The 15,196-nt window shown below is 40.4% G+C and overlaps 1 protein-coding gene across 6 annotated transcripts in view; it reads left to right on the top strand.

The window, feature by feature from the left end:
• The first annotated feature begins 2,144 nt into the window (after nt 1-2,144).
• The window catches only part of dvl1 (dishevelled segment polarity protein 1), a 67,068-nt gene continuing 54,016 nt past the window's right edge, over nt 2,145-15,196 (top strand). For 2 of the 6 annotated variants that reach the window (XM_012966022.2, XM_012966023.2), the window contains exon 1: nt 2,145-2,517. In XM_012966022.2, the coding sequence (XP_012821476.1) occupies nt 2,348-2,517 (170 nt within the window). In that variant the 5' untranslated portion in view covers nt 2,145-2,347. 6 annotated transcript variants of the gene reach the window in all.

A 15,196-nucleotide genomic window follows, 5' to 3' on the forward strand; every position in this document is an offset into this window, starting at 1 on the left:
TAACCTGTCACTGACTAAAGCTTTGTTCACAGGGTCCCTGCTCCCTGACTTCTCTAGAAGGGTTGTCCCTCTAGAGCAGAACATTTACTGGGCCTTGTTAAACTCAGGCTCCCTGGAACATATCCAGCAGGGTAGCAACTGAAGCCCAAAGAGCAAGGTTCTACCCTGCTTATTAGTGAGGTAATGATAGTTTCAGATTTATAAATTTATTTTTGATTATTCCAGTGCAGAAAATAATTGTTCAAATCATTAAACCATGTTGCATGTAGTGACAAGAGAGCCTCAATATTCAATTCAGGCTCCCTAGGCTTGAGAATCGAGACTTTCATTTCTTTAACTCTTTACTGTCTGTATGCTAAATTGTATTTAAAAAATTGTACAAAATTGTACAAAAAAAATGTAAACTTGTTCAAACTGCTCCCAGAGCCCTTTACAATTTACACAAACATCCTGTTTAAATTTGCTTTTGAACTGTAAGCAGTTTTAGACTGCTAATCCCAGACCGCCTTAACTGACTATGTGCTTTCTGCATAGTCATTTAATCGTAGGGTCAAAGACGCAGCAGCACTGAAATAGAGCTGCCTAACCAAAAAGTTGGTATTAGCAGTATAACATTCTCAGAAACCACTGAAATACAAAAAATAAATGTAAACTGCAGTAAGGATTCAGAGGAGCACTCTGAGCAAGTTTACATCACTTTTCTATTTGGGCATAGATTACCTTTAAAGTTTAATTGGAAAAAAACCTTGGTAAATTGGTTAAAAAGCCCATGAGAAGTTTTTAGTGGTGGGTGGGGTGCTGAACACAAAAAGACATATAGATGGGAGAAGTATCCCTAGGCGGTGGTCCATGTGAAGCTTTCAGGCAACTCTGCCGAGAGTTTGTATCTAGGCCACCAGAAGGCAAAGGGAGTAGGCTAAGTGGGTGTATGGGTCAGGAAAAAAATGGACCAAAGAATAACATTGACAAGGACCATTTATGCTATAAAAGCTCTACCATTTGTTCAGGGCTGTGCAATACATTTTAAACATTTTGTTTGCAGCAAAAGTGTATGCTGAAACACTCAAAAAATCCTAAATGTGTCTAACTATGTCTGACTGCTTACAAAGGGGAGTACTAAAGGTTAAATATTGTATGTCCGGTGCCTATGCCTTAAATAGCAGAACTGCTATGGTACTGATAAGGGCTCCTGTATGACTTCAGTATCACTATTAACATTAGTTCTGTCTCTTTTTGAATTCGCCTCCATTCTGCTTCTGGTGTCATTTCAGATGGAAACATCATAAACAAGCCCGGTTTGCCACTCATGTATATGGTTGGGAAGGGTTGAAGGATTAATATACAGCCTAGAGCTGCCACCCAGCCTTTATAGAAAGATAGAAAGAAATATAGGGAGGCTGGCGTCAAAAGTACAGCACCAAATGTCCCAGATATAAAAATAGAAATAGTTTAGTACAAGGGTAGCTTTACAATAGGTTAAGTACAGATTTACATGGAATATGGTTAGAAGGTGGGAATCTCTAGTACCCTGAGGAAACCCTGAGGAAATCCTACTGAAGCATTAGTGGATTCATGGGAAATAGGCTGGTAGGAAAAACACCTACACAGTATATTCATAAAACAATTCCTCATAATTATGATAAACCTGTGGGATATATAAATATCAGCGAATATTTTTTCTAAATATATATATATATATATATATATACAGAGCACATCTGAATTAAAGGTAAATACTTTTGGGACTCGTGTTGCAAGACCTAAAATATCAGCGAATATTTTTTCTAAATATATATATATATATATATATATTCGCTGATATTTTAGGTCTTGCAACACGAGTCCCAAAAGTATTTACCTTTAATTCAGATGTGCTCTGTAAGGGTATAAAGGTAAAGCTACCTGCATAGGTTCCCTGAAGTTTATGTTTTCCTTAAATGCGTATGAAAAAAAGATATTCTGATTATTACATTGCATTATTCATCTCAGAATGTTCACCCAAACACAAAAGCCCGTCTGTCTGCAGGTGAACGTCAAATATTTACCTTGGACAAATACAGAAACTTGTGCTTCCGCGTTTGCATTTCCGAGATCAGCCTGTAGAGGGCAGTGCAGGGAGCAGAATGCCCAGCACTCAGCCATTTCCCAGTACCTTGCAAGATCAGGATTCTGCATTTCCCTTCCTGTTTAGAAGAGCCATGGAGCACTGCATTGTGAGAGCCAATTGAGGGTCTGACAGAGGGGAAGACTTCACATATGGATCTATTCTGCGTATGATTCAGATTTAATTTAAAGGAGAGGGCATTGCCATTTTGGGGGGTATAGCCCCCTTGCTATTTTCCTGCTCATGGCTGAGACCAAAATCATCTACCATATAGATGAAGAAGAAACCCCTTATCTGGTGAAACTGCCTGTTCCTCCTGAGAAAGTGACCTTAGCAGATTTTAAAAATGTCCTCAGCAATAGACCTGTGCATCATTACAAATTCTTCTTTAAGTCCATGGACCAGGATTTTGGGTAAGCTCCCTCTCCTCTCTGGGAAGCATGAGAGTATATGATATGTCTGTGCCATAATCTGCTTGCAGTGCTGTCATATTGTGCCAACCTGTGCCATTCAGCTACCTGGGCTGCTAAGGAGAGAGACCTTCTTGTAGTGGGAATGGTTAGTGCCCATCAGTCTTGTTGTGCTGGGTGCAGAATGCAATCTATTCATGTTTGTAGATCTGTGCAGCTTGCCCTGGGTGTGTATGTAGAATGGCATGGGGCAAATGCAAGGTAATTTACGGTCATATATATAAGAAGCTGGGGTTTTATCCTCTCAATGCCACTGCTTCTAGGGTTTTTTCATGTAATTTTTTTATGCAGGATGAATGTCACAATGGGACGCAGGGGGCACTTGTAGGAAGGCAGGAATGTCATTTCTCATATTATTGGCTCAATGAATTAACATGGGCAGCACATTTGTTGATCATCATAGCCTTTGTCTGCTGCAGAAGCTGTCAGTGAGCAGCAGTCAATAGACCCATAGATATAAGTTGCACCTATGAATGAAGAGAACACTGGCAGTTATGCCATCTAGAATGGAAGATACCACTGCAGTATGAGGAAACCTGGTGATCTCAGTGCAGCTTCTGTTGCTCTCAGTGCAGTGTCTATTGCTCATACATGTGGTGTAGTAATTTTGCCACAAAACCCTGGGGGAATGGAGCTGAAAGAAATAAGTTTCCTGCAAGGACTCTCTGCACACTCTCTCTTGAGCGCCCCTATTTTCCATCCCAGACACCCCATACCACTCACAGGTTGCTATTTGCTTTCAATAACACCCCTTCTATCAACCTATATCCTAATTTTTTGCATGTAGGATTGTGTACTGGATCTTTCACTTTTTAATATCTTATTTTCATGTAATGAAAGATAGGGTACCCAGAGCTCCCGTGTGGCTGCAGCCTCTACAGTCCCTGTAGTTATATAACACTTTCACTGTAGTAATATAATACTTTCTCCCTGTAGTTTAATAATACTTTGTCTTGGATTCTTGAATAATAATGGTGTATTTATTGATCCACTAGGGTTTTATTGTGGGGAAAGGAGATTTTGCTGGACCCGATCACCCCTGTACCAGAAATACTGAGAATAATGAGTTAATTGAAAAAAAACATATGAGCCTAATATGCCATTTATAACCCACACCATAATTCCTACTTATTTCAGGATACCGGTGCATAAAAATGGAGAAAGATCATCTGTTGCAATACCATATTTGGCCAGCAGACTGTGCCATGTTGCTGCTCCCTTTGCTACAATCAGTAGGACAGCTTAGTCCATCAGTCTAGTAAGATGTTTAAGCAAAATCTTTTAATTTATTGTGTGCACAGTTTTGATTGCAACTGTATCTCAACACAGGTAGGACACCACTGAGAATTGTAATATCTCTTTGCCCTGACCCCTGGCACATAGTTACCACCCATGCCTGGTAAAGGTGCCTCTCTCCTACATCTTGTGATATTCTAATCTAAAGCACTGCAGTCTGAATACCATGGGTTGTATGTGCTCAGAAGATTATCATAGGTGAGGGTGGATGGATTTCTCATAAGGATTTATTACATAACAGCTTTACATAATAGAGAGAAAGCTACAAGGAGGTTCAGCTTGAACTGGTGCCAGAGGAGACCAAACAGAAGGCATGGCTCATGGACAGAACACGGGCCCATGTAATCATGAAGCATTATAGGGGGTTATTAAGTCCGCAAGTGCGGAGTCCAAGGTTGGGGGGATTTATACAAATTATTTTAATCTGGAGCTGTATTTTTTATCCATTAACTGTGGTAAGACTAATCAAAGCAAAATTCTGATTGGTTAATATAGGCTGCTACTCACATTCTTCTCATACATTTTATTCTACATGTTGAAAGAGAATATGTTAAAAGTGGTCCACACTCAAAATAAAATAACACATGTATAATTCCTGCCAGTGCAGTACCAATTCCAGCATCCTCCAGGACAAACATCCAGAGACACAACAATTGAAAAAAGGAACTGCACACAATGCTTAAAGTGGGCAACTTCTGCAGTGAATTGGTTCATTTGGAGCCTTAAGGTCCCCATACACGGTAAGATCCGCTCGCTTGGCGAGATCGCCAAGCGAGCGGATCTTCCTCCGATATCCCCACCTACGGGTGGGCGATATCGGGGAGCTTGAAGTTAAAAAAAAAAATAATCCGATCGTTTGGCCCTGGGGCCAAAGATCGGATTATGTAGGCGGCAATGGGGAAGAAGGTAGGCATACCTTCAGTTGCCCTTAAGTCTCCCCATATTTCTCCCGTTCAGATGATCAGAAGCCAAACAGGAAGAAAAAACGTTGAGCTGTGTAAAGAAAGTTCCCATAATGCCTCACTCTTGCACAGACACCCAGACCAAGTGAACATGCTCAGCTTCCTGCTGACTGGTTCAGATCCACATTCCTAATGGGGGGGGGGGAGTGAGTTCTTAGCATTCTTGAGGGAGGGGGGAGCAGGAAAGAGCAGAGAACAGAAAGCTGCGTGTCTCTGGCACTGGAATTACAGACACAACTAATCTTTTTTCAGAGAAGTCAGTGCAGTGTTTCTGTGAGTGCTTATGGTTGTATTTACATAGACCTTTCTGATAAAGCTTACTGAGTTTTCACCTTTCTTTCTCCTTTAAAAGCATAAGCTGCTGTCCTTAACCTCTCACACATATATTTGGGGGGCTGTAATGAATAGTTCATTGCACTACTCATGCACTTCTCAATAGAGTTCCCTAATGCACATATAAGCAGTTCAAACCAACAGATTCTGCTGTACCACGGTAAGCAATTGGTACCTCGACCAGCATATTAGGATATACAAGCCCCAAGCACTGGGGTCAGGGGCTTAATAGAATAAGCAACTGGGGTCAGGAAGGCTTCTGTGCCTACTAACCGGTGTGTAGTAAAACAATGTATTTGCTGGTCCTTTAAGCAGCTGGAAGTAAAACATTAAAAATTATACTGAAAGTTTGTCAATGTATTAGAACCACTGGTACACCCATACACACATATCTATACAGGTGTCTCCTTGTCTATGCATCTATCTAAGTAAACTATGTCCCAGGGCAGAACAAGCCTTGGGAGCAGTGGTTACTGGGGTTACTATTAGTGAACTCCCTTGGCAAGTTAAGACATATGTCATGCTGCCAACGCCTTCCATATTCACTCTCCTCTAGCACAGTAATGCAGCTCTGTTGCATTAGGCTGCAGCCAGGGTAGGCTGGACTGAGGACAGATCCCACTGGGCTTGGCTTACTGTTGTGTGTGAAGTCCTGCTCTGGCATATCCTATGCTTGTTTCTGTTATTACTTTGCATTCATAGACCATCTCCCTGTTTACCAGTAATATGTGTGGTGTATGCCGGGGAAGCTGCTGATCATAGATGTGAAGGTGCATGTATCTCTCCTATTGCACCACCTTGTAGAGCTCATGGTATTCAGTTCTATTGTACATATATATATATATATATATGTTGTGTAAAAGACAGCAAAGTCAATGTATTTAACTAGCAAAGAAACAACATTTAAATAATAGCATCCAATCTGGCACAAGCCTAGTAAACTTGTGTAGGAACTGTTGTAGCTAGGAACATTCTCTAGGATACTGGAGTCCTTGCCTGTTTCCATTGTGGGTTTATATGGTTTATATTTGCATCAGTTCCTCCCCTCACACATTAATGGTTCTACCAAGTCCACTAGAGTATATGAATTTGACATATATCCTGGTGTAACTTTGGCATGTGTACTTTTATAATTTACATACAGAATGTACAACAAATAGGAAGCTGGCAGTTGTGTGTTTATGTGTGTATAACTTTATTAATAAAGCGCTACAAGTATAAGCAGTACTGTACAATCTTACAACATACAGAATTTCACACAAGGAGGACAAGTATTATAATAAATACAATAAATAAGTATAAATGCACAGAGATTAAGTTCCATGTGTTATGATGCACAGTAGGAAGGAGGTCCCTGCCCTATAGAGCTTACAGTCTAAGTGGTTGGGTAACATACAGGCACAAATTGGGGAGCAAAAGTACACAAGGTATGGGCATTGGTCCTTAAGTGCAGGGTTAGACAAAATAATGTTTTTGATTTATGGGGCTTCAGGGATAGTGTTCCAGGGGTAAGGTGCAGTGAGATAGAGGATTGTTTATGGTGTAAAAAGGTGGCTGCTCTGAGAAGAGCAGAGGAGATGACCAGGAACATGCAGGGAGACAAGTGAAGAAATATAGTGAGGAGCAGAGGAGTGAAGGGATTTGAATGTTAGCAAAAGGATTTTGTATGCTATCCTTAGCTTAACAGGCAGCTATGCTACAGACATTACTTGGGCTGAACAGGTTCCCTCTTAGGAGAAAGCAGGAGGATCCTAGCAGCAGAGTTTAAGATAGATTGATGGGAGACCAGTTAGAAGGAGTAGGTGATAGTAAGAGATTTATACATATCTATTACATTTCACAATAAATTTTAAATAATTTAAAAGTCATTAAAGTCATTAACAGTCATTTTAGAAATATTTCCCCTACAAAAACTGCAGAGGGGTGGTTGTGCAAAACTAGATTCAGATTCCCCAGACTAGTAAAAGATTTATATCTAAATATAGATATTTATGGCCCCAGACTGCCCTGCTCACCACATTGTATTACATCTGCACCACTGAGACTGAGTGGCTAAAGGGGCATAGTTAGAGCAGCACTGGCTATTATTACTCACCACTGTTGATATGGTCATGAAACTATTTAATGCCTTCTACTATGTTCATATATTACAATTGTATTGATTTCAAACTGAATTCTTTGTACAATTCACACTTCTATTGCTGCAACTCTTATGTTTGTAGTTAGTATTTGCCCTAAATAAGGCATTTGGCTTTTTTTATATTGCATTCATATCTGTCCAAACTGTCCACACAAGGGCAAATGGTTTTCTGCGGGTAATATACAATATTTACTTTGTACAAATGAAACAGCTCAACTGCGTCTGGAATATAACAGAGCCTGGAAAAATACTGGTCTTTCAGGGTTTGTATTTCCGCGATCAGCCTGTAGAGGGCAGTGCAGGGAGCAGAATGCCCAGCAACTCAGCCATTTCCCAGTACCTTGCAAGATCAGGATTCTGCATTTCCCTTCCTGTTTAGAGGATCCATGGAGCAGTGCATTGTGAGAGCAAATTGAGTGACTGACAGAGGAGAGACTTCACATATGGATCTACGTATGATTCAGATTTAATTTAAAGGAGAGGGCATTGCCATTTTGGGGGGTATAGCCCCCTTGCTATTTCTCTGCTCATGGCTGAAACCAGAATCATCTACCATATAGATGAAGAAGAAACCCCTTATCTGGTGAAACTGCCTGTTCCTCCTGAGAAAGTGACCTTAGCAGATTTTAAAAATGTCCTCAGCAACAGACCTGTGCATCATTACAAATTCTTCTTTAAGTCCATGGACCAGGATTTTGGGTAAGCTCCCTCTCCTCTCTGGGAAGCATGAGAGTATATGATATGTCTGTGCCATAATCTGCTTGCATTGCTGTCATATTGTGCCAACCTGTGCCATTCAGCTACCTGGGCTGCTAAGGAGAGAGACCTTCTTGTAGTGGGAATGGTTAGTGCCCGTCAGTCTTGTTGTGCTGGGTGCAGAATGCAATCTATTCATGTTTGTAGATCTGTGCAGCTTGCCCTGGGTGTGTATGTAGAATGGCATGCTGCAAGCCATTTGGCGTGACACTGTGTAAGGCGAGAGGAGCATTACAATGCTAGATAATATACTGTAATATTTATTACCCTGTATTTATGAAGCACTGACATATGTGTGCTTTGCAGAGATTATAAATCATTCACATCAGTCCCTGCCCCAGTGGGGCTTACAATCTAAGGTCCCTATCACATACACAAGCACTATAGTCTATTTCATCAGGAATCAGTTAACCTGCCTGTATGTGTTTGAAGTGTGGGAAGACACCAGAGACCCCGGAGAAAACCCTCACAGACACGGAGATAACATATTAAAAAAACGGGGATTTAATCCTCCCAATGTCACTGCTTCAAAGGCTTTTTACTGTCATTTTTCTGTGCAGGGTGAATGTCACAATAAGGGGGGAGGGTTGTCAGATTGCAGAATTGTCATAACCCATATTATTTAGCAATATGGCACGAATTTGTTGATCATGCTGGCAAGTGTTTATCTGCTGCAGAACCTCTCAGTGAGCAGCTGTCAGTCATTGGCAATTATACAGGTTGTGTCTGTGAATAAAATAGAATGCTGGCAGCTATGCCATCTAGTAGGTACTGCTGCAGTATGAGGAGACCTAATGTTCTAAGTGCTGTTGCTATTGCCCTGGCATGTGGGACAGTTCATTTGCCACATCACCCAAGGTGAAGGGAGGGGAAAGACATTAGTGAAGTTTCCAACAAGGGCAGCCCCTTCATACCCCTCCTGTATCCCCATAGGGGGTCTGTCGTCATCCTTGGCTCTTTTTTCTCTTAGTTATTGTCAGCTGGTTTAGGGTAGTCTGCCAATTTTCAGCCCTTTTATAAAGTAAAAAGAAGATGTAGTATGTCCACACCACCCCCATACTACATCAGCTTGATGACTTGGGATGTATAAACTTGGGGGTATGAAGAGGGATGGCTGAATTTGACATGAGAACAGATGTATGAGGGCTCCATGACCATGACAAACATGGCGGTACAATATTAGCTGATACTGTGACAGGGCAGAGGAGAATGCAAGCCTTGGCAAACATATATCTAAGCAGAGGGACAGGTGGCAGGGACACACATATACAGGTGAAAATATACTTGTATTAGCCCAGTTATAGATGCAGTATTATAACAGCTCTTGCCAGCCAGCAGTCATGTGGCTGCCTCTACACTGTACTTACAGATAACTGCCTACCACCTCTGTGCGGGAAAGTAATGGATATTTAGTTTTTTCCCAGCAAATTCACATTAAAGCACTTTGTTGTCATTTTCTGGAAGTCATCACTTTCCTCCTACATTCCTTTTGGGCTGGCCGAACAGTCTGCAAACTCTGGGTGGGGAAGCACTGAGAAAGTATATATGACGCAGGGAGCAGATATGTCAGCTTACACCCTTTCTGTGCCTGCAGTTATATTGTAGTTCTCCTCCCAAGGTAAGGGAAGGTAGGAAAGCAGAAAACATACAATCGTAAAACCAGTAAAGCAGCTTCCGTATGGACATACTGAGAGAAAGAGAGATGGATAATTGTAGTTTTCATATATTTTAGGTGGTATTGAGCCTCTTATGTGTCCTTTCCTGAGAAAGCTGAACACCTGGGCAGCACTATTGTATTCACACATACAGGTGGATTATCTGACCATTTAATTGTATTAATTGTACTCAGTGGAGAGCTGAGTGCCATTACTGTGCTATCACATGTATAAAGAAATGTGACTCTTTTTGTATTATTATTTGGTTTAAAAATTAATCCCTTAAAATGTGTTGTATTGAGTAAATATCTGAGCAGGTGGAAATATCTAATAAAATAAAAAAAAGTGAAAACAAATGAAAGCCTTTAAAAAAAAACCTTCTTAAAACACTCAAAAAATTCAACCCACAGTGGCAGAGGAATATATCCAGAGATCCAATGAATGTGGGAGTAGAACAAGGTGACAGCTGACCCCCTCCATCTTTTTGGCAGGTCAGATTAGGTGTGGATTATTCCCATTTTTGCAGGGGATTAAAAGGGTTTGGTAACAGAACCACAATTTAGGCATTACTTTCTGTCCCAATTAAGCAGCCATGTTTGCTTCCCTGTCCTTTGTAACAATGGTGTAGGCTAGACAAAAATGGTGCTGCGTGGGGGCACCAATGGTTTTTTTGGGGTATTTAGAAGGGGGTTTTAAAAGAGAGAAATTTGGGTCGGTCTTGGTTCTTATTTGAAAGTAGTATAACTGCTGCTACAGTTACACCAGACATGGCTTATGGAATATGCAGTGTTCAAGTTGTGGTTTATTTAGCATAATTGCTGCTCAGCCTTTTCATCCCACTGTGTTTTGTGCTTGGGGAATGGTGTGTAGGGTGTAGTTGGTGTTGTCTAAAAGGGGAGGTATGACCGGCGCTCAGTTTCCTCATGTTGGGTCATGTGAGAAGTAAAAAGATAACCACCGTAGAAAAGCTGTTAACTGGAGCAAATAATACACAGCAGTTAGTGAAGGGTTTTTTACTATATCAAGCTGGTTCCATCCAGAACATTTAATGAAAGGCGTTGGGTCTGATCTTATCTCCATGCCATAGTTCAAGGCCTAACATCGACGTTCCTCTCCTTACATCCTGTCTGTCAGTACAGTCCCTGGAATCCACATTATAGCTCATACCAAGGGCAAGAGCAAGATGGACCCCAAATTCCTCTTATCGATAAATTAAGTTTTCATGCCCTCTCTTTAAATCACATTGGTCAACAGTGAGACGTAAATAAGGGTTTTTCAGATGTACCACAAATGAAGGAGCTCATAATTATATTTCATAATTTAGATAATGATTTTAAGGTGGAACAAAAACTGTTCAAATCAGTCACATAGGTCAAAACCTCTTCATTGAAAGGGAATGCAAGGAAGAAAGTTGCAAAACCATTTGACCATCAAATGTGTGATGCATTTGGTAGCATAATGTAAAACAGAGATTTTAATATCAGAAAGAACTGGATAGTCTAATAAGGCAAATTAAAGTGACCCTGGTAGCTACAAAAACTGGTGCAGTAACGGGTGCAATATTTCTTCCACTTATGGCATGTACTTGGCACTTGTGCATGCCAGCTGCAAATTTCACCTTATCTGACCTTTAATCGTATCTTCTTCTTAATCTATCAGTATGGTCAGACTGGCATTTGCCCAAAACCTAAGGTGGCCATATACAGGCAGATTTCAGTGACAGATTCAGCAACTTATCCACCCTTGTATAGGGCCCTCCGATGGGCCTACCTCCTAACCAATATCTGGGTGAAAATTGGGCAGATGTTTATGGGGTAGGTTTGATTTTTTCCACTGGATTGAGGGCCGCCTCAGTTCTTTGATGCAGTCCTCACCCTGACGGCCTGTATCCCTGTCATTGTGAAACGCCCTATATCGCCCTCTTTAGTTGGGCATATAGGGGAAATATCTGCTCTTTGACTTCGCCAAATGGGTCAATCTTATAATGTATGTCCAGCTTTACCCTAACTGACTTTCAGTCTGTGCCCCCACCTACTGCCTTGGCCCCACTTAATTCTGGTTTGTTTTGTTCCCTTAAAATTACCTTTTTAAACATTGTATGCATATATGAATTTCTTTTCTGAATTAGTCCCACTGTTCCAAAAGGCTGTTCCATGTATTTACCAACCTTTCTGCAAACAGTAACTTCCTTATGTTATCTTGTAGTTTTACATGTGTCTATATCACCTCCCTTTCCTCTTCTAAGTGTTCTTTGGGAGGGGGCAGCTATATATTTGAATCGAATCCACATTGAAGTTCTTAAAATGAATCATACCTCAACTGACCCCTGTGTAGCAACATTTACTCATTATAAATTGTCCCTTATCTGTAACAAGGTAGATTCATCGTAAAAGCTGGGAACAATTTTCTTTCTATCTTTTAGAATGAAGTAAATAGCAGAATGGTGTGGAAACCAAGCAAAAGATTCAGGAAGCATGTTTTATTCTTTATTGACAGGGGCCGCAGTCCCACTGATTATTTCAAAAGGCTGTTCCATGTATTTATCAACCTTTCTGCAAACAGTAACTTCCTTATGTTATCTTGTAGTGTTCCCTTGATATATTTAAATTAGGTGCATCCCTAATTTAAATGAATCTAAAATATCACCTCCCTTTCCTCTTTAAGCATTCATTGGGAGGGGGCAGCTATATACTGTATTTGAATCTAATTCACATTGTAGTTCATAAAGTTAATCATACCTCAACCGACCCCTGTGCAGCACTATTTACTCATTATAAATGGTCCCTTATCTGGGTAGAACAGGGTAGGTTCATCGTAAAAGCTGGGAACAATTTTCATTTTATCTTTTAGTATGAAGTCAATGCAGAATGATGTGGAAACCAAGCAAAAGATCCAGGAAGCATGTTTTTTCTTTACTGACAGGGGCCGCAGTCATCAATCAGGTTCTGAATGACTCAGCTTGTGCAGCTGGGATACACTGTATTTCCTTCTGAATATTAAGTGACTAAAGAATGGCCTGCCTCATTAATGCTTGTTAATTGCAATAAAGCCTGTTTTTAATTTGGGCAGTCAGTGAGAGCCGCGTGTATCGTATGCCATTGTCCGTACTCATCAGGCTGTATATGGCATATGATCCTTAAGAACGTGTTCATACCATTACCATAAAATGTCAGGGGACCCAAATTAACTGGGAGAATTAGCTTTGTGACCCAAATATTAGTTTAGAAGTAGGTATGCACCCTGTCTTATAGGGGTTGTTCACCTCCTCCACCTAAACACAAGCGTTTTGAAAAGTAAACATGATTTCAAGCAACTTTGCAATATACATCAGTTAAAAAACATGCAGCATTTTCATGATTTTAATGTACTATGTAGTTGGGAACATTTACCTAAGCCTGGCACCCTGTTCTTCTGCTGATCTGGCTGACTCCAAAAAAAATGTAACAGTAGTCGACTGTGCTGAGCCCTGCCATCAGCCCATATCCAAATCCCACAATTCCATGCACATGTGATGTCAATAAGGAAAGGAACATCATAGGGCAATGCATTGTGGGTTTTGAAGTTCCTGCATGCTGTCTGCAAGCTGTGGACAAGTTGTTCTAATCTGCAACATCAATGTTTTAGTCCCTCCTCCCCTGCCAGGATTTCAAATGATGCAGAAAGAGAAGAACTATTTTGCAGCATATATTTCAGCATATAAAAATGGTATTTATTCATACTTTTTGAAAGAACAGATTGCAGTGATAGGTATATTAGGAGTTTATGTGTGGTGTGGGGCTCTTTAACACATTTTGGTTTGGAAGCCGGAGTTCCCCTTAACTTTTAGTATGGCATATACAGTGATATTCTGAGACAATTCTGCAGCTCTCCAAAGCAGTTTGGAATTTTAGAAACTGGTTGCTAGGGTCATGTTTACCTTAGTAACCAGGAAGTGGTTTGAATGAGAGACTGAAATATGAACAGGAAATGATCTGATTAGAAAGATAACTAATGCAAAGTAACAATAGTAAAATTGTAGCCTCACAGAGCAGTAGTCTTTTTGGCTGCTGGGGTTAGTGATCCCCATGTAAAAGCTGGAAAAATGTAGAAAAGGAAGGCAAATAATTAAACTTTAAATTATGAAGACCAATTGAAAAGTAGCTAGAAATAGGAAATTCCGTAACATACTAAAAGTTTACGTAAAGTTGAATCTCCTCTCTAAAGACTATTTTCTGTTGTAGGAAGCAATTTCATTGTGTTCAGTAGGACCACGTGGACCTATCCTAAACTGTATAAGGACCCAAATGCCCAAAGGTTAAGAACTGAACTTAAAAAAAAACATTAGCCTCAGTGGCCCGTAATTTAGTGAAAAAATCTGATGTGTGCCATCTGACACAACACACCTGTGGGAAGGGAACACTGCATACTGCGTCTGCATCCGACAAGATAAAAACTGATGGTGTTGAAGACTTTTTTCTTATTGAAATACATTTACTGTCAGATATAGATGCAGGAACAAAACAAAACATCAGAATTTGATCCGACATTATATTACAGCTGTGGAAATCAGATTTTGTAGGATCCTACAAAACCTTGTGCTGTTGTGTGGCGTTGCGTGGTGTTGCATGAGAGGTTAAATAAAATCTGACCCACAAAATATGATCAAAAGCGCTTGTGGAGTTTATCCTTAAGAGCGGGAAAAAATTCAGTTATTGCAGCTCCCGACATCTGTTTAATCTAAAACACAAATTAAAGTGACTTTTCGTGGCAACACTTGAGATGCAGGAAAACTGCTCATGTGAATTTGCTGTATTTGTTGTTCTGCGGTGCTGTATAAGGGGGTAGCTGCTGCGTGGTCAGTGCTGGAGAATAGGGCAGGAGGGATGCTTAGCTATGAAACATGTTTCCGTTGAAGTTAGCCTAATGTCAGGCAATTAGAAAATCTGATAGAGAGACAGAGACAGTCGAAAGGTCAAGTCTGACCTTTGTGGCCTCCATCATTTTTATGAATCCCCCAGTGTGATTATTACAGAAGGTCAATAGACTGTTCACTTCTCAATGTGTGTTTAATATAGCTAATGAATGACATTCTAGATTTCTGTAATCAGTGCTCAGGTTATCCCTGATAGACAGATCTAGGGTTGGTATGGAAGGTATTTATATTGTACTGACAAAAATACTTGCACAATATGAATACTTTGCAGTCTGGAAAACAATAAAGGTTCTTTAGTGCTAATATCGAGGGCGGTGCAACACAAATCGTTGCTACTCTTTTTTATGGGTCAATATAATATAATCACTGGTCCTGCTGAGGGTCCTTCTAATTCTTTTGCTAAACGATTCTGGTATATTTGCACCGGCACCAATTTGCATATCAGCATATTTTGAAGAACCTCAGCTGGCTCGCACTATAGGGGTCACATCTCCATGTAGCTATATGTTCAGTACTCATAAGTGTGGCCTTCAACTGTATCTTCATTTGCACCAGACTGAAAGTTTTT

Source organism: Xenopus tropicalis, chromosome 7 (assembly GCF_000004195.4).
Source record: "Xenopus tropicalis strain Nigerian chromosome 7, UCB_Xtro_10.0, whole genome shotgun sequence".
Lineage (NCBI taxonomy): Eukaryota > Metazoa > Chordata > Amphibia > Anura > Pipidae > Xenopus > Xenopus tropicalis.